This window comes from Miniopterus natalensis, chromosome 2 (genome assembly GCF_054644295.1).
Source record: "Miniopterus natalensis isolate mMinNat1 chromosome 2, mMinNat1.hap1, whole genome shotgun sequence".
In the NCBI taxonomy this organism is placed as follows: domain Eukaryota; kingdom Metazoa; phylum Chordata; class Mammalia; order Chiroptera; family Miniopteridae; genus Miniopterus; species Miniopterus natalensis.
The window spans coordinates 99,800,862-99,826,844 of record NC_142082.1 but is presented as its reverse complement, the minus strand read 5'-3'; the positions used below and the strand labels follow the sequence as shown (position 1 = coordinate 99,826,844).

Genomic DNA, 25,983 nt, shown 5'->3' with positions numbered 1-25,983 from the left:
TTTTGTCTCAAGGTCCAATTGATCTCACTCCTCCGAGCTGTGAGGCTTCCCTGACAGTCTGAAAGCCTGTGGCAGGAGCCCCCGACACAGCTGAGTGCTGAACGGGTTTGTTCCTGGAGGATATTTTGGAGAGGGTGCCAGCTGGGTGTTCCCAGAGAAAAGGGAACCACCATGCGTGCCGACTCAGCGCTCTGCTAGCTCAGCTGTGCAGGCCCACGTCTCCCTCGGCCACTGAGCTGTCGTTCTGGGCCAGCCTGGCCGAGGCGGTGAAGGGCTAGCCCAGGCCAACGGACAGCAGGGATGGCACGTGCCAGAGAGAAGCTATGTAGCCAAAAGCAGCTGCTCCTGACTGACATTGTTTCCTTCTTGGCCCCCTGCTCTGACGTCCCCCAACTTCCAAGGAAGGATGTAGAGATACCTCCCTTCTGCTGTCAGTGTGGAGTGAAACAGGGTTTGCAGTTTCAACAGGTAGCTGGAGGTTATTTTCGTCCGTGAGGGCTAAGCCACCTCCAGGAGACTGTGCCAGGCACCAGGCTGGCCGGGGTTTCAAAGAGGCAATCTCTGACCCCTTTCCTTTAGGGCTCACAGTCACCATGCCTGTGCCATTGTTATTGTCAACACCACTTTCTCCAAGCCCCCTGAGCCCTCCCGCACCAGCTCCCTGGCCTCCCCTCCTTCCCTCTCCCTCCTCTGGTTTTTGCTCTGCCTACTGGACAGCCAGCGCCTCCCTAATGGGACAGAGGGATGTGAGCAGATTCGGTGTTGGCAGGGAGGCTCTGGGAACAGATGTGTTGGTGGGACAAGCGGTCATCGTGGTTCAACCAAGATTGTGGGTGATGGTGGCCCGACTTCTCTGCTGTCCCCGTAAGCATCCTTGGCCTGGCGAATCTCAAGCTAAGGCCCTCTGGCTGGACTGCCCCTTGATGGTGTCTTCTCTCCGTGCAGACAGCTGTCCGAGGAGAACGCCAATCTGCAGGAGTATGTTGAGAAAGAGACCCAGGAGAAGAAGAGGTTGAGCCGGACCAACGAAGAGTTGCTCTGGAAGCTCCAAACTGGGGACCCAACCAGCCCAATTAAACTCTCCCCCACCTCCCCTGTTTACCGGGGCTCATCCTCAGGGCCCTCCTCACCCGCCAAAGTCAGCACGACGCCCAGATGACGCCACCACGCTGCCCTCCAGAGCTGCGGCTCTTCCCGCACCCTGCGCTTCCACCCGGAGGGAGCCTCCACCTGCGCCGGCCAGCCCGCCCCGAGTGCACGCTCAGCAGCTGCACTGGGCATCCTCCCGGGGTCCTCTCCTGATCCTGATCCTGATCCTGATCCTGATCCCGATCCCGGTGTGAGACTGTCCTGGTGCTGGCACTTAGGAAAGTGTTCACTGTAGTGTCTGATGTGCAAACACATTTGACCATAGATAGAGCCAAAAGAAAGAAATGCCAATTGTTCTTGAGCGATGAACTTCACTGCAGAATTTCAGGTTAGTGACAAATAGTTCCGTTTGGAAACTCCACTGAATAATCATTGTGTGCTGCACCGATGTGTATGTGTGTTTAAATGTACATATCTGCACACGCGGCAGTTCTGAATTGCATTTTTTATAACATGAAGTGCTGACATATTTTGGTGAAGGTCAGCAGTTTTCTAACTTGTGCCTAAGAATAATTGGGAAATGAAAATGCATTTCTGTCTAGCTTCCCAGGAATATTTCTACCCACAATAGAAAAAGGAAAAAAAAATACAGAGAAGAAGCGCCTTTCGACCTACCACCTTGTGGTACTGTATTTAACACAAACACCAGCGACTTGTGAACAGTAACTGCCTTTGGAACAATCAGCTTCTTAGTCAACATGATGCGAAGTCACCATCATTCCATTCACAGGTTTTAATTATTAATGCTCCTGTCTCCTGTCGTGGGTGGATAAGGGAGAGCGGTGGGAAACCCTGCAGGGTTTAGCAGCTTATTGGACATTACGACATGACGGTGAATCATCTATAGTCTTGTAAACATAAGTTTTGCTTTTTTCCTAAATGGCATATTGGAATCTGTCATTCAGCTGTTGCACCCTTGGGGAAAATACGGAAGAGCATGCCCTTCTGGAGTGAAGGCAAGGATGACCTTGGAGTTGACCAAGACCATTCGCCCTCCCACCTCAATAAGGAAAACTGCTGACAGGAACTGTACTTTGACTAAGCACAGAGTAAGGAAGCTCTGGCATTCTATGTGGTTTGCTCCGATCTGATGCTGCAAATGGTCAACCCACTGATATGACCCTTAGGCCCCCATTTCATAGCAACCACCCTTCAGTTTGGATCAATAACTCAGTCTCATCACCATGCATTGAGATGGCTCAGGGGTTCTAGCAGGGGCTTCCAGAAAACCAATTCTTCCATCCCGGTAGACCAGTTCCAGGCTGTGCTAGACCCTCACATGACCTTCCAGGAACCCAGGTGTATTTTCTGCCGGATCGTTGAGCAATGCCACAGCTGACAGTGCTCCCATCTTAGACCCAGGAGGCCCTTCCACATAGAGGATCCCATTGAAACTGCCAGCCAGTGGTTACTGGCTATTGGACTGGCATCTGTCTCTGAAATGGTAGAATTAGAATGTGAAAGGTATTCCTGTAGTGCTGTGGAAGGTTAGGAGCATGACACCCAACAGAGAAGTAGTTTTAACAGTTGATATAATGATAATAATGATGCTTATGTTTCCTGTTTGTGACAGAGACCCTGCACTTTCTTCCCTAATGCCCCTGAAAATTGTCCTGAGCACGGGGCTGTCTTTGAGCATGACCAATGCAAGTGGACTCACGCAGGGACACCTGTGGTGGGGGAGAGATGGCCCACAGAAGGGAGGGGTCGGCTTGCCCAGGGGCCTGCCTGCTTGTCTGGCATGAAGACAGACCTGGTCTGTGTTCCCTGTCTGAGTCAAAGTTGGGCTTCCTGGCCTCATGTCCATCTCGTTTCTAGCAAACCTCCAAGGGTATTCGCCCATCCTGGGGACATACACAGCGGATACGCATTGGACAAACATTTCTCTTTTCCTTTCGTGGCTCTGCATGATGCTGTGATATTGAGTTGGGCATTCCATTAGAGTAGATCACGCCACACTGACAAAGTACACAGTTATGTCTTCTTTTAGCAGGTACCACCTGCAAACGCAGTTTCAGCAGTAGCTCAGCTCTCCAAATTAGGGACTGTGTCCATAAGGGCACCTGCTGAATGCAATTACACAGCAATACACGTTTCAGTGTTCTGTTAGGATGTGCTACAGCGTGTTAGCCTATTGCAGCCAAAAGTATAGTGATGTTAGCACTAAATAATCCCTCACCAGGTGGACTGGAGCTCTGCCAGCGCCAGCCCTCACCTTGGTCACTTGAGCTAATTCCTACATTGCCCTGGCTTCTTCTATTCCTCATGGACACTCATCACATCTGGACCTTATCCTGGAACACGAGTGATGGCAGCCTTGTGCACCCTTTTGCCACTCCACCCACATGCCATTAGGGCTTAGACCTCTCTCAACATGGAAGTCCTGTCATCCACCTCCCAGGCTGGGGCAGTTTCCACATGCAGATGCTATAGCCCCCCCGCCTTCCTCAGACAAACCCACCAAACCTCATCAACCTTTTCTTGGTATTTGAGAGCTGAGTCTGAGCCCTTCCCCACCCCTAGACCCCCAGTCTGGGGCAGGATTCTGGCTGGGTGTCAGGGCAGGGGAGGGCTGATGGACTGGGACACTGGGTGTGATTGTTTGAATGGGGTCACACATTCCTTACCCAGCCCCTACACTTTCTGTGTTGCATATTTGTATTTGAATATTAAAATTAATTTGAGGGAGCTCCTGTGACACGCACTTGATGTAACTCTTGGCCTGGCTAGCTCAGGCTTCAGGAAATTCAGGCTGGATCTGAAGCAGCCAGGGAGGTGTTTGGAAGGCTGGCTTTCTTTTCTGTGTTTGCCAGGGTCAGCCACTGAGTCTCCAGACCCCCTTGCACTGACTCATCAGGTGCAAGGTCCCCACACCCATATTCGCAGTCTAGGATCTTCAGCAGCCTACCCCTGACTTTGGGGAACTCAGTGACTCTGCTCTGCCCAGCTGTCTCCAGTAGGCTGGGTGGGCTGAAGTCAGTGGGAAGGGGGTACAAAAGATTGAGTACAATCCCTTCACCGTCAATTTCAAATTCAGACCTAGACAAGGGTATGTTTCTACCTCCAACGAAAGCTTGATCTGCCCTAAATTCTGCCAGTTCATGCCTGGATGGCCACAGAGCTCTCACAGGCAGCAAGGAAGGAGCCCTCCTGATGTGGAAGCCAGTCACAGCAGTTTCCTATGCACAGACAATGGGACAGGCTTTCTCATGCCAACAAGGGGACACAGGACCCTGGGCAGCTCTGTGGCTCTTCCTGTAACACTCTGCAGCCAGCACACTTGTTTCAACCTGAAAGCACTTCCGCCACCATCCTAGCCTTAGGTTGCATTGTAGCCGGTTTGGCCAGCCTGCCCCTGCTTAGTTGTGCAGTTCCCTGTGGTGGTTTTGCAGGGCATACAGGAGTGGTAGCGACTTTAGGGAGACAGCAAGTCTGCCCTCCTGAACAACTGCTGAACAAGAGAGCTTACAAGGATGATAAATCCCCTCCAGTCACTTGCAGATCTGCAAGGACCACAGGATGCCTTCTAAGTCACCCATGCTTCCAGATAATTGGTGGCACCTACCTATTAATGATTCACTTATCAACCTATCCCAGCCTGTTAGTGTCTTTTGGGGTGTCCTGTACTCTCCACTTTTATAACAACTACCTTTCATTTCCTTTCCCCCATACATGAGGTTTCACCTTGTCTGAACAGAGGAGCAGATGGGTGACTCGGCCACTGGCATATACAGGAAGCAACATTAGAGCCGCTTCCTCCTGTCTTTGGAGAACTGTCCCCTCCCACAGTTGATCTGCAGCAGGCAGAGACCACCTCTGAAGTCAGCCACTCAGTAACCTCCTCTGTGCCAAGGAACCTTGCACAGCCTGCTCTCCCTGCATGGAGGACTTGGGTCATCTCAGCAGGAAGGACTGATGATCAGGTAGAAACCCAGAAATGGGTACAGGCATACCTCGGAGGTATTGCAGATTCAGGTCCAGAGCACAATAAAGCAAATATTGCAATAAAGTAAGTTGTAACCTTTTAACCAGTGGAGGGTCTTGCCTTCAATTTTTAAAAAAACAACATCTGTGAGGTGCAATAAATCAAAGCACAATAAAATGAGGCGTGCCTGGACCCCTCACCTGTTTGCACAGCTGGTGCCGCCTCAGAGTACAGGCATCCAACCAGGTCTCTGGACTGCACCTTGTTATCTAGAGTCAGCGTTCTGTCCACTGGAGAGTTTGGGTCAAATACTTAACTCAAAAGCTGATATGCTGTCCTGGTTGTTAAGACAAGGGCAATTAAATCACTTTAGCTTGTTTAATAACTTTTTTAACCACTGGACTTCTCTCAAACCTCTTAAAAACAAAATAGAAAAACAGGAGTTTCTGCAAGCCCAGCCCTGTTCTCCCCCCACCCCGGGTGGGGGGCTACTAATTCACCTGGCTCACCAAGTCTGCCAGGCTTTTCCAGCCCAGGCACCACAGAGGGATGGGATGCTCTACAACTCTAAGCTAGGGTCACCTGCGCATGTGACTAAAAGCCCTGTCGGTGCAGCATGCCAAGGCACCCACTGCACAGACAACCAGCAGGCCACCTCGTACAGCTTCTGCTCTCTGTGTGGTGGTTCCCGTCTTTCCTAAACCCAGGTTAATGTAGCAGGGTACATATAGCATCCCCCCTCTCCCATGACTACAGACCACTGGTATCTCAGTAGGCACTCAACAAGTAACTTTGTTGTTTTTTCAAATTTCTATTTATTGATTTGAGAGAGGAAAAGAGAGAAACATTGATTTGTTGTTCCACTTATTTATGTACTCACTGGTTGCTTCTTATATGTGCCCTGATGGGAGATCAACCCACAACCTTGGCATATTGGGACGAAGCTCTAACCAACTGAGCCACTCCACCAGGGCCAAGTTCATTATTTTAAGGAGTAAAATTTTAAGGCATCCATGGGAAAGTGTAACCTGCGCAGCTTTTCCCTTCCCCAACTCAACCTGATTCCCCTGGGATTAGGTGCTGAGCATGCTGAGAAGTAGGCCAGAGGGCTCAGCTCATTAGCAATGGCACTGCCAGTTTTGGTCCCTGAGCCTTTTTTCACAGTGCATTTTTTCAATGGCCGTATTTGATGGGTTGGTGGACAGGCTTGATTTGCTCAAAGGAAACTGGTCCCTTTGAAGAGGGGCTAACAGTGTTACCCCCAACAGGTATTCCAACCCTGCCCCAGCTCTGGAGGCTGAGCCAGGTTGGGTTAGATTGGCCGGTGTGCAAGGTGGCGACAGTTCCTGGCTGTAATCTGGTGAAGAGCCTTTATGGGATTCCTCGTTACTGCGAATGCCAACCTATTGGCACAGCTCTGGATTCACCAGAAGTGTATCATGACGAAACCATGCAGGAAGAAGGTGCTCCATGTGACTTCCCCTCAGGCCTATAGACTGGATCTCTTCTGGGGCTCAGGGTTTCCTAAGAAAAGGCTGGGACCCTGTAAAGGGACTAGGCCTGCTGCCTGTGGGCCACCAGGTGGCGGTGTGGCACTTAGGAAACAGGCTTCACTGTGCACTCAGCCCAGGCTGGTATGGGACACGTGTATCCCCTGCCCCCATGGTCCTGTCCCAGTTCTGGGCTCTCTAGGACACTTTGTGACGCCAGCCGGTCTTGAAGGCCAGGGACTTGGCTCACTGGCGACCTCTGAGATGTTGCCCTGAGAGACGTCTGGGGGGTGCAATGGGCCCTGCCTGCCCATGTCCGAGACACTGCACACGCTGGGGGCGTATTGGGAACACTTCCATACCGGCAGGGTTTGCTGTCTGTTTACCATTTGGTGGACCACCATGAGATGTGCCTGGTGGTATTTTATTCCCCATGACAAGCGGCCAGCGCCAGGCCCAACGGCACTCCCTGCCCTTCTCTCTGCTCTCTTGGATGTCCCCTGCAGCACTGTCATCAGCTGAGAGGTCACAAAGATTAGGCCTTATCTTCCAGGTAACAGATCTTCCCCTGTAAGGTAAGGCCAATTTGACTGAATTTGCCTCCCTTGCAAGAAAATGCTTCTTTCTCAAGGAGGAATGGGGAGAGATAGATCAAGTACTAGAACAGCTACAATCCTCTCCCTACTTCCTCTCTGCCCTGCAGGTACCCACCCTCCCCAAGAATGGTGGGCATGGAGGGATGTTCTGGTGTGAGGGGTTTTGCTACGCCCCACCCCAAGTCCTTCAGCAAATGGGACCTCAGTGGCCCAAACCCAAGCCAAGTCTGGAAAGTGGGAGGTGGGGAGACAGCACCAGAGGATCCTAAATGAGGGCTCAAGGAGTTCCCTGGTTGTGGGTTTTCCAGCTAATTGCTCCAGCTAATAAGGATTTCCACCAAAGGGCTGAAGGAGGTGATACAACACCTGCCTGTGGGGAGGCAGGAAGATACTAAAGCAGCAAAGCGTGGGACCTGGAACTCTCCTTGGGGCACTGCCACACCTGAGGACCTGGACAAGAGCTGCTAGAATTCTTGAGATGGACACTGTGCACACTGAGGTCACAGATAGAATTTATTACAATTTGCAGAAGCATGAGATAAGGTACCACAAAATGGTTGGATTTTATAACATAAAGTATGGTAGGAAGTGGTTGACGTACAGTGTTGTTAGCAAAAATGGGATGCAGAGTAGAATTTCACATTTTTTAAAGGCGATGGACAACATCTATGCTTGTTCTTAAAATAAAGTGAAAACAGGAGAGACAGCAGAGACAAACCTGATTTGCAGTTAGATTCAAAATCTAAATCTAGTATCACAATTGTAAGAAACTATAAGAAAACTATTAGAAAAATAGAGCATCAAACAAGCAAAAAATATTTTACCATTTACATAATAAAAAACAGAATTCATTTAATAATGGCTCCATGTTCAATAGAAGAAAAAGTTTACTGGAGAAACCACAGCTCTTCAGGTTTGGTAATAAACCTGCCCTCACAGGGATCATCGCCCTTGGTGCTCCTCCCACTCACTGACGCTGAAAGGCACAACTTAAACAGGAAACTTATTTTAAATATATAACTTCTCAAATGGGAGATTAAGTCCCCAAATTAAAGTTTGTCATCAAGAAACACAAGATCATATACCTTGTCACTGAATTAACAAAGTCTGAGTGCATCTTCCTAGCCCTGCTTCCTGAGCCTGCTGGACACTCTTACGCCCTGAGAAAATCGCTTGGACTTCATCGCCAAGGTCGTCTATCTCATGTGGGTGTTCCAGCTGGCAGCTCAATATCCAGAGAACGCGATCCAGGATGGCTCCTTGATAACTGCGCCCTGAGACCCTTTGCCAGTCCATGTCCCCTTGAAAGAGAGCGCTACCTCAACGAAGCAATGGGCAGAGACTCTGGACTATAGTGATGAAGGTGAAAGTCAGTTGACTTTTTTTGCCTAAAACCCCATCGGGCATCATAATTACAATAATGAAATACACCACTGGATCAATAAAGCATTTCATTACGAAAAAAGAAGTCCATGAGAGTTTGACAAAATGTACATCTCACTCTCCTCAAGGAACCTTACATACAATACTCTCCTTATGATGGCAAACAGATGTATTTTAAATTATACATAACAATTATACATAACACATATTTAGTTCCATCAGAAGGGAGCTAACAGTTCCCCACACACGCATCACACACCTACACCTAGCAGTGTGGACATGCCCACTAACACTCCTCTCCATCCATCCTGGAACACACCGGTCATGGGGCCTGTCTTCATGGTGATGGTTCTTTTTAGATGTGTAATAGTGGGGCATTCAAATCAGGAAAGATGGGTCCTGGTACAGAGCCAGGCAGAGGTCCCCAAAATGCCAGGAGCTTTACCTACCATCTGGGCAAGGCCGCTATGAGGTGTGTCCACACTCACCCAAGGAACCCAGCCTCCTACCCTGACCTCATAGGTCTGTCTCCAATTTTAAGCTAGAGGCCATCCTATTTGGGATAGCAAAACCCATCAATTCAGAATGCCTGCTTAGTGGTAGGGGTGCAGGGGATACCTGGCAGAATCCAACTTCCCACCCACATATGCAGCAAAGCAAACTCAGTGGCAAAAAGTAAGGTAGGGCCAGGTGCCTCCTCCAGGTGTGAACATAGGCCATGCCACAGGTTCAAAGGGGTGTGTGTCAGGGCCTTGGGAGCTGGGGGTGGGCACACACAGCAGGAGGCAGACCTGTGGTGTCCAAACCACACATTAGCACATGGGACCAGGTGGCTCATTGCCTGATAAACTCAATGGAATAAAACCAAAGGTGGGGGAGATATGAGGGGTTGTGGCAACAGCCTAAATTTAACAGTCCTTCCAAAACAGCCTGGAAAAGATGGCTCTATCACCACCACCTCTTAGTTTGGAAAAACAAATTGGGCCCAAAAGTCGAGGTGAGGCAGTATGAGCTGGTGGGAGTGGGCATGTGCAGAGGCCAAGGGTGCCCCCCTCCTGGAAGGTCCTGGGGGCCTGTTTCCTTGGAAACCCCCTTCACCCTCCCTCTTCAGCAGAGGTCCTGGAGCTCCAATTTGCATCTTTTTGAGTTTTTAGGAGTCCTCGAGGTCATGAAAACCTGCAGGCGGGAATTCGGAGGCAAGGGGCACTTACTCACCACAATAGGTCTTTCCATCATGAGCATTTGGGGCTGGGGCACAGATGAGTAGACACAATATCCCCAAATGTGTCTCTAGATGTGTGGAATTTCTGACTGTAGGAAAATCCTGGCTGAGCCATGAAACTGACAATCCCATTCTTCTTTGGTGGGAGGGGCACTTTGGGTGGGTTTTCTTTTAGCCTGTGTGTGTATTTCAGGGGAAGGATGAGGAGTGTGATAAGAAGTCTATTCACATTGAGGTTAGGCCCAATACCATCCCTATGTCATGGCCCTCAAACATGGGAGAGAACAAACTACTCTCAACAGAGCGCTGGGGCTGTGCACTGGGTCCGAGTCACTCTCAGGGGCTCTTCCCTCTATGGGGGCTCTGGCTCTGATTGGAGGGTGGAGGGGCACCCTCCTTAGACTAAGCTTTGCACCCTGTGAGCACGTCTGGTTCTGGGCTGAAGAAGGAGGGGATGCACCTGTAGGGAGGTCCTCATACATGAGGCAGTGCAGGGGAAATGCACCTTTTCAGTCTGCAGAATGATGGGTGTTGCTAGTGAAAAGGTCAACTGTAATCACAGTCTGTTGGGCACTGTCTTTCATGGAAATTTCAGCCAGAAAAAGCAAGCAAAAAAAAAAGAAATTCTCTTCTTCTAAACACTCCCTCCAGTTCTTTATGTGGAAAAATATCAGCCACGTGGAGCAAACAGCTAACAGGCCCCAAGAAGACAGCAGACAACCAAACTCAAACAAAATAAGTTAATATTTATCAAAATAGTTTACAGCACCAATCTACATAAATTTAAATACCTTTCTTTGGAAATCCAAGCTTTGAGCTCTTGGGATCCTCCATTTGGGGCCTAAATGATGGCCCAGCCCTGGTCTGCCTGCCTGCCCGCCCTCCACTGGCCCACCTGAACATTTGGCTGTTTCAAAAATTCTTAAACTTTCCTTCTGGGGCAGGAGAAAAGACAAGTGCTGTCAATTTACCAGGCTTCTTTCTACCAGATTTGTGCCAAAGGTGGGGGGGGGGGGGTGGGGGTGGGAACTAAGCTTTGAAAGCAACATTTACATTTTCTGTGTAGTCTAAATGTCTGTCTCCCTCAGTCTCCATCAACATGAGTCCTCCTGTATCCTGAATTACTCTCTAATGGGAGGAAGAGGGACTACTGTTCCAGTTTCCTCCAGCTTCTATCTGTGAGCACCACAGAGGGGAGGAAGTTGTGTAGAGATTCATGGAGGTGGGGGTCTGGCCAGGTTACAAACCCGTATACAAATCCAGGACATCTGGACAATGGATACAGCCGAGGGACAGCAATACACCCCAACTGTCTTGTGTGCGGGTCCCACACTCTGAACAATACACTGATGGCACAGACTAATTATTTGGCCATTTTCCAAGTTAACGTTAAGCACCAACTTATTTGGTGGAGGACTGAATTTGATCACACTTAAAAGGGTAACCAAAGAGATCATGGCAGGGGCGACAGGTGGCAGGAGGACCTGTAACCATCACCTCAGAACGAGTATACACCTGGTACTGGGAACCTTACAAGACCCCAGACACTGACCTGCAAGCATCAGAGGATGATGGATACACCCAAGGGACAGCAATACACACCAAGGGTTTAATGAATAGCAGAGACCCACAGAAAAGCGTATTTGAGCTCTGCTAATTTGAGGCCAATCCTACATAAACAGTGTCATGTTCCAGTTACTCAGGACACACAGCCAATAGTAAGCCACCAGAGCAGCAAGAAGAGGCCAGGCCTGGAAGGAATGTGGCTAAAGGTCCCTTGTGCACACGTGCCCTGGGGTGGGGCCAGCCCCGCCTTGTTCCCACAGTGGCGCTCCCTCTGCTTGTCTGCCCAGAACCAGTTGCCCTCGGTCCCACAGCGGAGTGGGCTGGGCTCTGTCAAGGTGGCAGGCAGACCAGAGCCTCTGCCTGGAGGTGGAGTGGAGAAGGGGTCACAGTCCTAAGACCCCTTCTGGAAGCAACTTGAAAGGGCAGGTGCAGGAGAAGGAAACCACTCTGTTTTTCCTTTTTGAATAAACTGCTGTCCTTTGGCTCAGGGGTAGACCTGTCGGGACATACTATTTTGTGGTACTCATCTTGCATCTACAGCCAGCTGTTTGGGGCTGAGCAGGGAGATGGCTACTACAAATCTGGAATAGGCGCATTTTCAATACTAGAACAGTACCTGGGGACAGAGCCCTGGATGCCCAGCAGAGAGAGAAGGTAGCCTCCATCCTGCCTGGGGCTGCAGCAGCACGGCAGGGGAGGAGCTGCTTTCTTTGTTCAGAGGGAAGTTAGGAGGTGCAGTGGCCAGCCACAGCTAAGTGCCCTGGGAAGAGAGCTGTCAGAGGTGACCAGGGCCTGGTGAGCCTTCTGCAGAACAAGACTGGGCAGGCTCCGCAAGCTGTGGGCTGAGACTGCTGTCCAGGCAGTGCACCTTCTGCTGCTCAGGGGCCTTGTGGTTGTGGATGGGTCCTAACGCATTGGTGAAGACAGCAAGGTGCTTCCGTGTCCTCCGTGGGCAACCCTCAGGGCTGCTGTCACCCCTGGGGGATGAGGCTGTATGTCACTTGCAGTGGTCCAAATTGCCATCAGGAGTCCTTGCTTGGTCAGCAGCCAGGGATGCCTCCTCGCTGTGCCAAAGCCCATAGCCAAAGTAGATGGCAAAGCCTGCAGACCAAGAGCAGAGAGCATTGAACAGAGCAGGTGGGGTCCAAGGAAGCAGGTGGAGCAGCCCAGGGCCTGGCAAAGCCTCACCATGCTGCCTGCCCTGAGTTGAGCCCACACTCTCTACACTTAAAGAAACAACATGACTCTTCAAACAGGGCCAACAAAGGTGACCCTCTGGAGAGCCTCACACCAGGGAAGCTCCTAAAGCAGGGGAAGAACTCAGGTGGGGGGCCCTGGTTTCAGCTTCATCCACTGACCACCTGGTCAGTGGCCGCCAGACGGGGGCAGAACAGACACAGGAAGCTAGGCTGCTCCCTGCCAGGGCAGGATCTCCATGCTGTCTACACAGTCCCGGCTGCTTGTTTTCTCTGGGCAAGAGACGTCCCACTGCAGGAGGCATTTGGGTCACCTGGGAATGTATGTACCATAGGAATCAGTCTGGTCCAGTGCTGAGCACTCCAAAGTCTGTGGATGGGTCCAGAGATCTGTGCTTCTAACTACTGTCCAGGGACCATGGCCCATGTGGCCCTGGGGCCACCCTTATGCTGGTGACATAAGAAGAATGGGCCTTCAAGGAAGGTCTCAGCTACTAAAAGTACAGGAAGTAGCTAATGCCCGGAAGCCAGGAGCTTACACCAGGGATGCTCAGAAGCAGGCCCTGCACCTCTGGCAGGAAGCAAGCGCTTAGCACCGCAGTCTCTAGAAATGGCCACAGTAGGCTGAGTGCAGACTGAGCCAGTTCTCTCACAGAAAGGCTCTACGGTAGATGCCTGTCCAGCTAGACATAGGCTAGACTTTGAGGGGTGTGAGGGGTCTGCAGAGAGCAGGGTAGCAGAGTACCACCCTAAAGATGGTACAGTAGCAGCCATCTACTCCAAAGTGTGGCAACCCAGGACTGAGAGGTTTAGCAGAACCTCGTCCTGAGATTTCTGCTCTTGTCAGGAACACTGAGGGACATAGGTCGAGGCCAGGCTCCCCTATACCAGCAATCAGCCTGGACACTGAGGAAGAAACCTGAATCCATCTCCTTCAGCCCCCAGAGGCAGAGGCCCAGAGAGAGCCCAGGTCACGGTCGGTCCGAGATAGGACTAGCACTCACAAGGTGACACCCAAGCCTCTGCAGGCCCTGCCAGTGCCCATAGCCCACGTGGAAAGGTGAGGTCCCAACATTCCACTGGGGGTGAAACAGACTATGCTTTATTGACAGCAGACTTATATCCTTGTTCTTGTTAACCTCAAGCTCTTGCCCAATGACAAAACTAGTTCAGGCAAGAGGCTATTAAAACGAAAAGTACCTGAAAGAGAGGAAAGGACCCACAACCTACCAGGAGCTCCTTGTTGTTTGAGAGAAAACTGCTGACTACCTGTGTTTACACAGTGTTTTGAACTCTGAACCGAGGAACGTTCAAAGACATTAGCCATCCAGCCAAGTAGCAGAGATGTGAGTGAGCAGCAGGAGTGGGGAGGCCTCAGGAGACACTGGAGTATGGGACACGCTGGGCACAGCAGAACCAATGACCTGACCTACCTATCAGCATCCACACTGCAAACCGGACCCATGTGCCTTGGTCCAGCTGCATCATGAGATAAACATTCACGAAGATGCTCAGGACTGGAAGGACAGGTAGGAAGGGCACCTGCAAAGACACAAGGAGGCAGTGTCAGATCTGATAGAGCGGAGACAGAGCTGGCACTTGTTTGCGTCATTTAGCAAAACTACCTAGAAAACATGGACCACTGAGATTAATACAGACTGCCATCTTTATATGGGGAAGAGGAAGTGAGTGCCAATCCCACCCCTGTGGCCCCAACCCCCTCCAACACAAATGCACCCACATGCAGGCAAATCCTAACAGGTGGGAGCTTGGGTCTTAGCAGCCAATTGCCAAAGTAAGCTCTATTCTTATTTTCCACTCCTGCTATTTCCCACTAAGGACAGGCTAAAAGAATTCCACTTTACCACTAAGGTTGAACTATTCCATTATTTGTATAACCTACAAGTGCAGAGGCCTTGGTCACCCCCGAGGCTTGGTGATGATACACAATCCACCTGGATGGCATTTGTGAGAAGCCCCTGTGGGTGAGGTAGCACTACACCACCTGAGAGCCAGGGTCAGGCCCCCAGCAGGCACTATCTGTGCCCATGAGTCCATATTCCCTTGAGGTTGGCCAGCAAGCACCTCCCACCAGACACCCAGGCCTAGGGGAGACCATGCAGGGTCTTCCCATCAGGTGGTTCCCTGCAGACCCACCAGGCAGAGCTGCTCACCTTAAACGAGAGCTTGGTCTTGCTCTCGGGCTGTCTCCAGATGATGACTGTGACCACTGAGCAGAGGAGGGCAGAGACAATGAGCGCAAAGATTGCCCACAACTCCCCGTTTGCCAGAGCCTTCTTTCCAAGCACAGTCACGATGCAGAAGATGATGATAAGACTTGCTGAGACAGAGAGAGGGAGAGAGGGGATGCAGCTCAACCATTTCTCAAATTCCCATGATATCCTCAGCTCTCCTCAAAACCTATGGAAAGGGAGGCTCTATTTCTGTAGGCATCACCTACAATGAGGACAGAATAACTGACAGACAGCACAGTCCAGCAGCAGGACAGATGCGTATCCCTTCTGGCACCCACCCCCATACCCAGTGACAAGAAACCATGCAATGCCAAGAAGCAGGACCCCAGACACATTACAGGGAAGGGCAGGCTCTTACCTATGAGGCTGGTTGAAATGTTCACAATTAGCCCAGAGAATTTGGAGGGCTCCATGTTTTTGGGTGCAAGTATGGTTTTCAAAGAAAACTCTTCTGCTTCTGGTAAAAAGCCTGTCTGGGAATCGCTGGTGCTCACCAGTTCATGCTGGTCTACTTGGTCCAGCTCCTCAGTAGTTCTGGCCATCTGGTATACCATGTTAGGTTGCTCTGGCTGATACCTGCACACAAATGTGACCAACATGATAGGCTTTCATTAAGCAAAAGAACAAGCAATAATACACATTCTTAGTAAGCCTTCAACGGTTAAATTGCCCAGGACATAAGGCATCAAATGGGAAGAAGATGGTCACAATAACGTCTTCTCTGGCAAAGCAGAAACAGAGGAGGAGACCTGGGTCTTCGCCTTCTGCTCCTGCTTTTGGCAACACCCTCCTTGGTGTGTCTGTTATGAGACAACTTGACTTCCACCATAGACCAGCCCAGAGAAATGTCTTGAGATGGTTTCTCTGGCTCTGAGAAGTAGCACTAGCCCTTGGAAGCTTAAGATATTAGGCCACTACCAACAAAACTAGGCCACAGGGCACTAAATGCACAGACAGAAATAGAAAGCAATAACATTAGGGTCCTACGTGGAACAAAGAGCTGGAGATATGTGTCTGCAGGCTGATGGCTTTGAGATCTTGTTTGTGAGACTTAATTGGATCAATTTATTTTAAAACTACAATGCCTTGGTATAAATAAATCTACAGAGCTGGGTGAAGGACTCAGCCTGTGGCATGATTTCCAAGATTCAAGCTAACCTGCAAATGGAACAGTCATTTTAAATGAGGCTCCTTATCCTCCTACCCAAAGTGAATGGAGCTCAAATCTTTTTCACTAGTCTTGAAAATCAGGGTGCCTTATGAATTACTTTGCATACAGTCTAAGAATATCTAAGCATAAAGTATTCGCCATATTTTCACTGATTCAGTTCATGTAATACCATTAGGTCAATTATGAAAGTGGTGGGACCTTGGACAAGATTCTAGCATTGAGCCCTTGGGAAGCAATAAGTGGTAGGAAGACTAGCAAACTAGTTTTAGCTGATTCTACACAATCACTACCAAGGCTCAACTCAGGTTTTATACACGTTAGCTGCTGAGTACATTAGAAATGGGATCAGTAGCCTTGCAAGTAGAAATACTTAAAAAGAAACAAGGAGGCTCTTGCCAGGTGACCAACACCAAGAGTCTTCATGAGTACATGTTCTCATGATGAACTCCTCAGGCCATTTCTGGGACTTGGGAAGCAGAGCCCTGTCCTTCTAGAGCAAAGGAAAACAGGCGCCCAGAGGTATGCTTTGGAGGGGGTGCCCTGGAGTAGCCAAGACCCCAAGCCTAAGCCTGAGGCTGCTTTGTTACTGCCAGCACCTGGAAAGTCTTTCTGAATGTCAAACTCAGCCACCCCACACCATATAATGGGACTCCTTTCTCCAGCGGCAGTGCACTAAAACATCACAGTAACCTGCATTTCAAAGGTCATCACAGTGACCTAAGTTTCACTGGACTCTCCCAGCTCCCTCCAGGGCCAGTCCCCAGTCTCCTCTGTCCCAAGAAGCTGAAACACACTGAAATCATTACCCAAGCCTTTAAAAAATCTGATTCCAGGATCTAGGCCTAGCAGTTGGGCTGAGAACCTGTCTCTATTCTCCCAACATTCAGCCAGAAAAATGAGGGCATGTGATAAGAGGGTGATGGGGTCAACCCTGACTCTTTTCAAGGATATTCTCTCTAACTAGGCTCTCAACCACCATATCCCACCCCCTCCTGGGCACTTCCCAAAGGAGTTATTAACAGCCTAAAGTTTACACTGTATAAACCATTAATTTGAACTGCTAAGAGGCTAGCAGGGTTCATGTGCATTTCTGTCACAGGACCCAGAAAAGCCATACATACCGTAAGACCAACACACAGGCAGCCACCAAAGAGTAAGCCAAGAGGGTGCCAATGGACATGAGGTCCACCAAGTCCTTCAGGTCAAAGAGGAAGGCCATCACAGCTGGGGAGGAGACAAACATCAGGATCCACAGATGGCCCTCAATACATACTGACATCCAGAAACACCACCCACCTGTGATCCAAAGCATACAAGAGGTGCTGTGTGCGAGGACACACCCCCAGCCCTTTCCATGGAAAGATGCTTAAAGGAAGGAAAACTCAGGATTAAATCACATACACAGTCCTCAACAGGTAGTAACTTTGCAGCTATCCCTACATTACAGATGGAAAAACTCAGTTCAGACAGGTTGGGAGAATCATCTAAGGTCACACAGCCAGTAGGTAGAAACTCAGAATTTGAAATAGGTTCCTGTGACTCTGAGTTTAGTGTTTCTTCCTCTACATTATGCTGACTCATACACAAATCACATACATCTATCTACCCACCCACCTATCATCCACCCATCCGTCCGTCCATCCATCCATCCATCCATCCATCCATCCATCCATCCATCCATCCATCCATCCATCCATCATCTATCCATCATCTATCTATCCATCCACTCATCCAGCCTCCCCCAAGCACTCATTGGGCATGGTGTACACCACTGAAGAGGTAAGAACAGTCTCTGCATATCATCCAAAACACATGCATCGGTCAGCAATGGGGACGAGGAGGCAGGTGAGGCTCCTGACCCAGACAGCTGAGCATGGAAAACAGTGTTGTTCCCACACAATTTCAGTCCCCTCACCACGACAACACTTAAAAAAAAAAATAACACATACATGCTTACTTGAAAATTCTCTGTACTTTTTGTGCGTGTGTGTGTATGTGTATTTATGTGAGTATATAACTCATTTCTCATTTAAACATTAACTTGGCTAGGTCTGTTTTGGGAGTTTTTCAAATCATTCACAACCGAGACAAGTTAAAACAAACACAAAACCATTGCTTTTCCCCAAATACTTCTCAAGCCCCTCTAAATCACTGCAGCTAAAACAAATGTAAATTGTGAAAAGTGATAGAATTTAGGAGCAGAGAGGACTTTCTGGATAAATAAAACAGTGACCAACTATGTACACTACAAACGCCAGCGTTCCCGCTCAAAAAAATAGAAACAAGCTTCTTCAATGTGAGGTGATTTTAGAAAACCTAATACTTATTTACACTCCCACCAAATAAAAAGAAAGAGTAAGTCCTTGGTTTAGTGAATGTACTTTGTAGTCACTCTAATGATTACAGTTTCATCTCCCTTAATTGGCACAGGAAGGAAATTAAAGCCAGTCTTTAATATAATCAAATTACATGTAAATACTGAAAAAAATCTTCACTGTTTCCAATGCATTAATCCCTTAAATATATTGGTTGCATTCTTTTCTTTTAAGTTTTTATTTACTGATTTTTTAGAGAGAGAGGGGAAGTGGGGGTGAGAGAGAGAGATCTATTTGTTGTTCCATTCATTTATGCATTCATTGCTTGATGCTTGTATGTGCCCTTACCAGGGATCGAACCCGCAACCTTGGCATATCGGGATGACCCTCTAACCAACTGAGTACCCAGCCAGGGCCTATACTGGTGTTATTTTTATATGTGGTGTCCCTTCACCTGACCACTGGGATCACTCTCAAGGATGTAGTATTACAGCCTTGGCCAGTGCTGCCGAAGGGTTAGGTTCGGCCGCACTCATACCTGGGTTGCAGGTTCAATACCCACCCTTGATGGGGCGCCCGTGAGAGGCAACCAATCGCTGTATGTCTCTCACATCGATGTTTCTACCTCCCTCCCCCCCTCTCCCCCTCCTTCCCTCCCACTTCCACTCTCTCTAAAAATCAATGGAAAAAATATCCTCGGATGAAGATTAACAAAAAACAAAACAAAACAAAATAAAAAAGAATACAGAACTATAGGACAAATTTGGTAAATAATAAAAAACTTGCTTTCTTCCATTATATAATATTAATCCACAAAAACGAAGCACACTGTGCTAAGGGCATAAATACTACTAATAACAACTCATTCATTTAAGACGGTCAGATGGCCACTTGACAAGTCCCTGTAGCACAAACTAACTGGTGTCATGTGTCCAAATTTACCAAAAGACCCGCTGCTCTACTCACACCCTGGAAGGAGCCAGACTCTTTGGCATAAAAATGAACCAGGAACCACAGGCCAGCTCTGCACTATGTGTTTGCATCCTGCCTTCACCTCTCCATGCCACCACCTCTGTACAGTGGGATCACACTGCCTCTCCAGCTACAAAAATGCAATCATTAAAAGGGGAAACTTATACAACAAACAGCATGCGGTGCAAATTAAGTTTCAGCCCCCCGGGGGCTCCCCTGCCCCCCACCCCCGCCAATTCCTTAATCCCAGGCCCCTGGATCATCACATAAAGCGTTCAGTCCACTGACGCCATCTGTCAAAACCATCCTCTTGATGAGGAACCTCATACTTAGTAAGAAAAATCTCCTCTGGGCCTGCCATTATTTGTACACTTAGGGCAGATGGCTTCACCAGCAATACCCTCAATATCCCCTCAGGAAGAGGTAGCACATTTTCTTTTAATCCTCGCCCAAAGATATTTTTTACTGATTCTAGAGGGAGATGAAGGGAGTAGGGGGGAGAGAGAGATAGAAACATCAATCAGCTGCCTCCTGCACACCCCCAGAAAAGGGATTGAACCCGTAACCCAGGTATGTGTCCTGACTGGGAATCAAACTCATCACCCTTTGGTGCACAGGACACTTCAACCAACTGAGCCATGCTGGCCAGAGCAAGGTGGCACATTTTATACAATGCTAATCATAAGGGACCCTCATTTCCCAGAGAATTCATGAGCTAAGACACAAGGACACTAAATTTCCAGTAGTAACAAAATCTCACTTGGCTTGTAAATGCAAGATGTAATCTCACCAAAATCTACTCAGGGTCATTCAGAAAAGGAAGAGACTAATGGGTTTGAGGGACCATGTGTCCTAAGCTCTGGCCAATGAGAGGATAATAACAGAACTTAAACTTTTGGGGAATTCCATCACATCCTCTGGAGCACTGGCCTCTGTCTTTTGTCGGAAGGGCAGTTACCTTGCAATAAACCAGGTTCTAATGGTAAAAACTAAGTGTTAAAAAGACCAGTTAAAATTTCTCACAGACCACAGTATAATTCAGGGTATCCCCTAGGGAATAAAACTCAACGTGGAAACACTGGTGTGTGAAATCAGTTCCAGTTCTTACCGGCAATGGCACCTGAGGTTAACGTGGCAATTACTGGTGTTTTGGTCCTATCGTTGATTTTGGCCAAAAATTTAAATAGCAGTCCATCTTCAGCCATGGCATAGATAACTCGAGGCATGGGAAACATGGAACCCAAAAGGCTGGATGGAAGGAAAAGCAAAAGGCATCAGTAAGACGAGCTTACCAGGAATCTAGGCCCCGAAATCTGACCAGGCCCAGCTGGCCTGAGAAGCAGAAGCCCTGAACGCTCACCAAGGACTGCCACCTGCCAAGCTGTGTGAAGCTCATGGCTAACCTCAGAATTGCATACAACAACCCCAGAAAAAGCACTTACTCTGAGTATATATAAATGTAAGAATGCGAAAGGCCTAACAAACCAGCACAAACCTAGTCATCGTTTTTCTGGAAGGGGTATTTTATATTTATTCCTATAGTTATTTCCAGCTGAATCAAACAAAAATAAAAGCATCTCAGCATTCATGAGGATGTCTCTGTGGTAAATTGATGTTCACCAAATAGTTACTGTTCATATGGGCTTGTAGGAAATATAAGGGACAAAATCCCCCCCATTAAGGGGGATTTTTCAAGGTTGCCTCCACTTTACAGCCAAACTAAGGCTAAAATGTGGTGTTCAAAGAGGTGGCCTGGTCCAGTGGCCAAAGTCGGGACAGAAGCCAGTCCCTTGCTGAGCAGATAATGTTACAAAGTGGGCCTCAGGTTCTTCAAGATCAGTAACACAAATGACACTTGGGTGATTAATAGCAACAAGGGAGAAACCAGAGAATCAGAGCTGAGGCACTGGTTCCACTTCTAGGGAAAAGAGTAATTTTAACAGCAAACCTATGTGTCCAGCTTCACCTGGCCCACTAACCCGATGTCATCCAGAGAATTTGAGAATCCTCACCTAGTAGACAGAGCACATAGGGAGCCAATGGCCACTGCATACTTGGCGCCTTCCCAGCCCACGTGCTTGAAGGCCTCAGGCAGGGGACTATCCTTGTCAAGGCAGAAGTACGGCATCATGAGTGTGAGGGCAGCCGACACCCCAAAATAGGCAATGAAGCAAATCAGGAGGGAAGCAACGATGCCCACGGGGATGGCCTTCTGGGGATTCTTAACTTCTTCACCTAGAAGCAACCAAGAGGGTAAGACAGTGAGGGGCGCACCACAAACCACGAGGCCCCAGGCCTTTCCATGTCCAGGGAGTCTGCACCACCAAAAATGCCTCCCATAGTACGGGGCCCTGTGGGGACCAGGGTCTCCTGGGCTCTGAAGATAGGGGGTAGCTCTCTGCAACACAGACCAGATGACTCCTAGGCTCCAGGTGGTGTTCTGGCCTTTACATCATGGTTCTGCCAAGGAAAAGACTTGTTTCTTTTGGCAGGGAGATTTGGGAGGCGCAAGGACGCCTAGACTATTCAATTCGCAGGATGACAATATTTTTAATGGCCTCGTTTCTCCCAGATGATGCACAGATATGAAATCAGGCTGTAGCCACAGCTGTCATCCCATCTAGTAAATGGTTAATCACGCTCAGGATTCAGTTTTCTGTCAGGAACTGCCACTTGGGGAAGTGATAAGGGCGGGAAAGATCAGGAAGCTGCAACCTACGCATTACTCATGTATGGAAGCTCAGCAACCGGCACATGTCCACAGGAAGGAAAATAGTGACCCATGGGTAAAATCAGGCTGGCCTGTCTGGGAGAGCAGGAGGAGCCGGACATGGGCTCCCAACAGTGGGTGGACATACCTGTGGTGGCAATGCAGTCAAAGCCCACGAAGGCATAGAAGCAGGTTGCTGCTCCTGACAGGACACCGGAGAACTCAAAGGGCATGAACCCACCGATACCAGGATCCCCTTCTTTCGTTTCACTACAAAAATAAGAGCCACAGCAAAGATCACACCACCAACTTCATAGTCTGAAAGACAAGCCACTGCAAACAGTCACTACCTGATTTATGACCACTAATCCTGACAGCTGTTGCCAGCCAATGCGTCAGACTGTGGACAAGAGGCTTCCCCCTTGCTGTGGCCCAGGGCACAATGGTGCATTTTCCAGAAGAATCTTCTAGACTTTGGGGTGGGGGGTGGAATAGAATATAGGGACTGTGACAGAGTGGCCACAGGAAAGAAGGAGAAACCAACAACTGCAGCCTCTCCCCAAGAACCGTATTGAAAGAAATGGAGACAGGCAGTGCTAGGGCCCCAGACTCAGGAACAAAATGCAAGAAGTCTCCATATTTCCAGTAACTCAGGTCTCAAAACAAGCATTTCCAAAGATACTGAGGTTTGAAAAGTGCTCTGTTTCAGTCAACAAAAATGCTTCCTAAGCACCCATGGACATAAGTTAAACAATTGGGATGCTTCGGGTGGGGACTGGTACCCAGCACAGCTGGGCTCATGGGTGGGTCTCAGTTTGCTGAAGTAATGAACTCAAAGTCAAGCACATTTTGTGCATCCTGAAGTCCTTGAAGATCTAGAAAATAGTCCCAACGGATCAAAACCTGTGACTCTAAAGTAAACACTGTCTAAGCTTGAACAGTGGGCACTCAGCCCCTGCCGAGACCCAACTGGGTGGCCATCTCTGACATCAAACTACCTTGGGCCCTGCCTCTCACCAAGTAATCTTAAGCCCCAGCCACCTGAAGAGCAGCCCCACTCCTTCTGTCTGAGAAGTGTAGCTCCAGCCCTCCTCTGCCAGCCACACCTTGTGCTGACTGCATGGCTGCAGGCTCCCTGTCACTTACCACAGAGCCCCAGAGGACTATCATACCTCCCCACGACCCCCTCCCCCAGACCACTTCCCTCCCAACATGAGAACAGTAATGAGAGAATATTCTAACCCTATAAGCGTTGGTGCACTGAGGTTAGGTTAGCAACTCATTTTGGCAAATTTGCTTTCAGTGGGATTTATCAGCTGGCTAATGAAACAGACAGACAATTTGGACCCAGTTATTTTCTAATGGGGATTAAGTCTTTTACTGATTCCTCAGGGATAATTACATTTCTCAGTTCCAGAAGCTACCATGGAGCCACAAGATGTGATGCATGAAGATTGTAATTGTGGGACTTACTGTGGTTCAATAGCAATGTGGGGGAAACCCCAAGAAACGCACAAGTGCTAGATGTGGGGAAAATTGTCACCAGACTCAAAGGAAAGTTTGTCATCTTAAAGTATGACTGAAATGAACCACCAACCCAGGTACAAAAATGGCAACCCAGGGACAGGTGAGTCAGCAAGGTGCAGTCCACAGTCCACACTGCCTCCTGGGTGCTGGCTACAGCTGCTCCCATGGGCTCTGTGAATCACAAAGAACACGGACACCCTGGGGAGCTGCACATAGCATGGTGTGGTTGGGAACTGCCTCCCAGCCCACTAAGGATGAAGCCCCTCCATGCTGCATGGTTTCGTTGAATAATGCTTTAGTACTTCAGAGAGACAATTTCATGGAAGACTGTGTGGCCATTGTCAGAAACACAAATCTATAACTGGTAAAAAAAAAAAGTAAATACCATCAGCTGGCATGAACCACCTCTTCATAAAAACAATAAAATTAAATCTTGACTGACAACCAGGAAACATTTAATTCCTGACCTGTAAATAGCAACCAGTAAGACAGGTGCCCAAGGCTTTCAAAGTCAACTGTTTCTTCAAAGCAAATAAGAGTTGGCTTTATCCCACCTTAAGTGAATGGGTACCAAGAAATTGGGTATAAATGTGACTCAGGAATGCTTGGGAAGATATTTTAAAAATCCTCATTGCTCTGTAGTAGGGTTTAGTCCCCAAAAGAGAGGCTCTTCTTATTTGAACTGTTGACCATATAATATTAGAGTTAGTGAAATTTTATGTATTTAATTCAATAGTTCCTGTTTGCATTCTGGTCGTGAATTAGTCACACATCAACATTTGTCCATTAATCAGACAACTGGGAACCTGGCCCTTAGCAACTAGCAATCAAGCTGACGTGTGACCACTCAGACCCCCAGTGTCTCAGCCTCTCTGGCAGCGAGTTATGGCCACCTACTGGATTCCATAGGGGAATGTGGGCAGAAAGGATGTGTGTCTCTTGGATCTGTCCTTAAAAGCTCTGGGAACACACTGCTCCACACCTGCTCCCTTTCTGGGACAGCTGGATCATGCCAGCACCCACAGCCCAGCTCTAACCATGTAGGTAAGGACAACATCCTCAGAGATGACGGAACAACCAGGTGAGCGACCTGGGTCCCTGAAAGCCTAAGTACATCTTCACAGGCCAGCCAACTAAACTGCTCATTTCAGGATGTGAGACATCATTTTAAAGCTACCGCAGTTTAGAAGAATCTCTTAATCTGAGCAGTTTAACCATTAGCAGTAATTAAAATAGACTCGTAGGCAAAATCACACTCCTTGTTCTCTATCCTGGAACCCTAAGTTTCACCTGAAAACCTGACAAAAAGATACATTACAATTATTTGGCTTTTGTGTCCTAGATAATATGAGTTTGTTGGTGAGGGTTCACTCCGAGGCCTTGAGAAGGCAGGGGGTGGACAGCTGGCCGATGACCTGCCTCTAACCATGCATATCCTGAGCCAAAGACACGTCAGGGGGATGGGGCCACGGCTTTTCAGGGCTGATGCAACCCAGTCAAGTGTGGAGAAAGAGATTACAATCACATTTTGATACTTTAGTTAATTCTAAAAATTTTTGATAAAAGTTCCACATATATCTTTTTCCATTTTATTAAATATTTCAACATAAAGTGGTATCATCATGGTATTGCAAAGAAAATCTTTTCTGATCACAAAACTCAGAAGGTTGTGAAACAGAATATGAGAAAAAGGGATTACTCAGTGAGTCTGACAGTGATCCTCAACTGTGTACATGTTGGATTTAGAGGGAACACTCTGTTTTCCCCAGGAGGCATCCTTTTTCACACTATGTTCTGTCTAATAGAGGGCAATAAAACTTAACACAAATTTCAAACCAATAAAACACCCTCAGCTACATCACTACAAAAAAAAATTAATAAAATGTTCAAATTCAAATCACATTATTTAAAAAAAAAAGACTCGTATGGTTCTAGCCAATTACATCCCCCAAATACACAAACTGCCACATGCCAAGGGATGGAGAGAGAAGCAACTCACTTGTTTGAGCACAGGTGACCAGAGTTGTTGTGCAAATATTCCCTTGTGAACTGCCAGTTTTTAAGCGATCCTTTCACAAATCCTGACACCATGATGAAGCCCAGGACCAGAACGTTGATACAAGTGAATATTTTGTTGACCATGGCTGACTCTTTCACACCAAGAGTTAAAAGTCCTGAAAATGTGCATATAAAGGAAACATTGAGTTTTAACCTCATACCAGGCAAATCCTTCCCAGGTTGGGGACCCGGATGAGGGCGATGACTTAAGAAGAATCCACATGGCATCAAATTCTGAAGACTTCTGTGAACCTCTGGGGATGGGGCTGAATTCATGATCTTTCTAGAAGTAGTGATCAAAACAACCAAAGCCCTGGGGTGTGTAACAATGCTTGAGGACGCCACCCGGGGCACCAGGAGAATGCAGAGATGGGGGCAGCAAGCCCCCCAGGAGATGAAGTGAGCGCCTCTTCCCAGACCCTCCCCTTCACTAAAGTGTTTTACTGAG

At 48.4% G+C, this 25,983-nt stretch overlaps 2 protein-coding genes across 8 annotated transcripts in view; one reads left to right on the top strand and one right to left on the bottom strand.

Moving 5' to 3' along the window:
* Positions 1 to 6,163, top strand: part of MTUS2 (microtubule associated scaffold protein 2) — a 337,757-nt gene extending 331,594 nt beyond the window's left edge. For 3 of the 5 annotated variants that reach the window (XM_087814433.1, XM_016209452.2, XM_087814432.1), the window contains one exon: positions 946 to 6,163. In XM_087814433.1, coding sequence (XP_087670559.1) covers positions 946 to 1,159 — 214 coding nt within the window. In that variant the 3' untranslated portion in view covers positions 1,160 to 6,163. The remainder of the gene's footprint in view (positions 1 to 945) is intronic. The other 2 variants (XM_087814434.1, XM_016209453.2) reach the window with 2 other exon arrangements.
* Positions 6,164 to 10,795: 4,632 nt separating this feature from the next.
* Positions 10,796 to 25,983, bottom strand: part of SLC7A1 (solute carrier family 7 member 1) — a 62,503-nt gene continuing 47,315 nt past the window's right edge. For all 3 annotated transcript variants that reach the window (XM_087814430.1, XM_087814429.1, XM_087814431.1), the window contains 9 exons: positions 25,477 to 25,651; positions 22,099 to 22,220; positions 21,253 to 21,475; positions 20,349 to 20,488; positions 17,075 to 17,177; positions 15,141 to 15,358; positions 14,702 to 14,868; positions 13,961 to 14,069; positions 10,796 to 12,432 (listed from right to left, as the gene is read on the bottom strand). In XM_087814430.1, the coding sequence (XP_087670556.1) occupies positions 12,329 to 12,432; positions 13,961 to 14,069; positions 14,702 to 14,868; positions 15,141 to 15,358; positions 17,075 to 17,177; positions 20,349 to 20,488; positions 21,253 to 21,475; positions 22,099 to 22,220; positions 25,477 to 25,651 (1,361 nt within the window). In that variant the 3' untranslated portion in view covers positions 10,796 to 12,328. The remainder of the gene's footprint in view (positions 12,433 to 13,960; positions 14,070 to 14,701; positions 14,869 to 15,140; positions 15,359 to 17,074; positions 17,178 to 20,348; positions 20,489 to 21,252; positions 21,476 to 22,098; positions 22,221 to 25,476; positions 25,652 to 25,983) is intronic.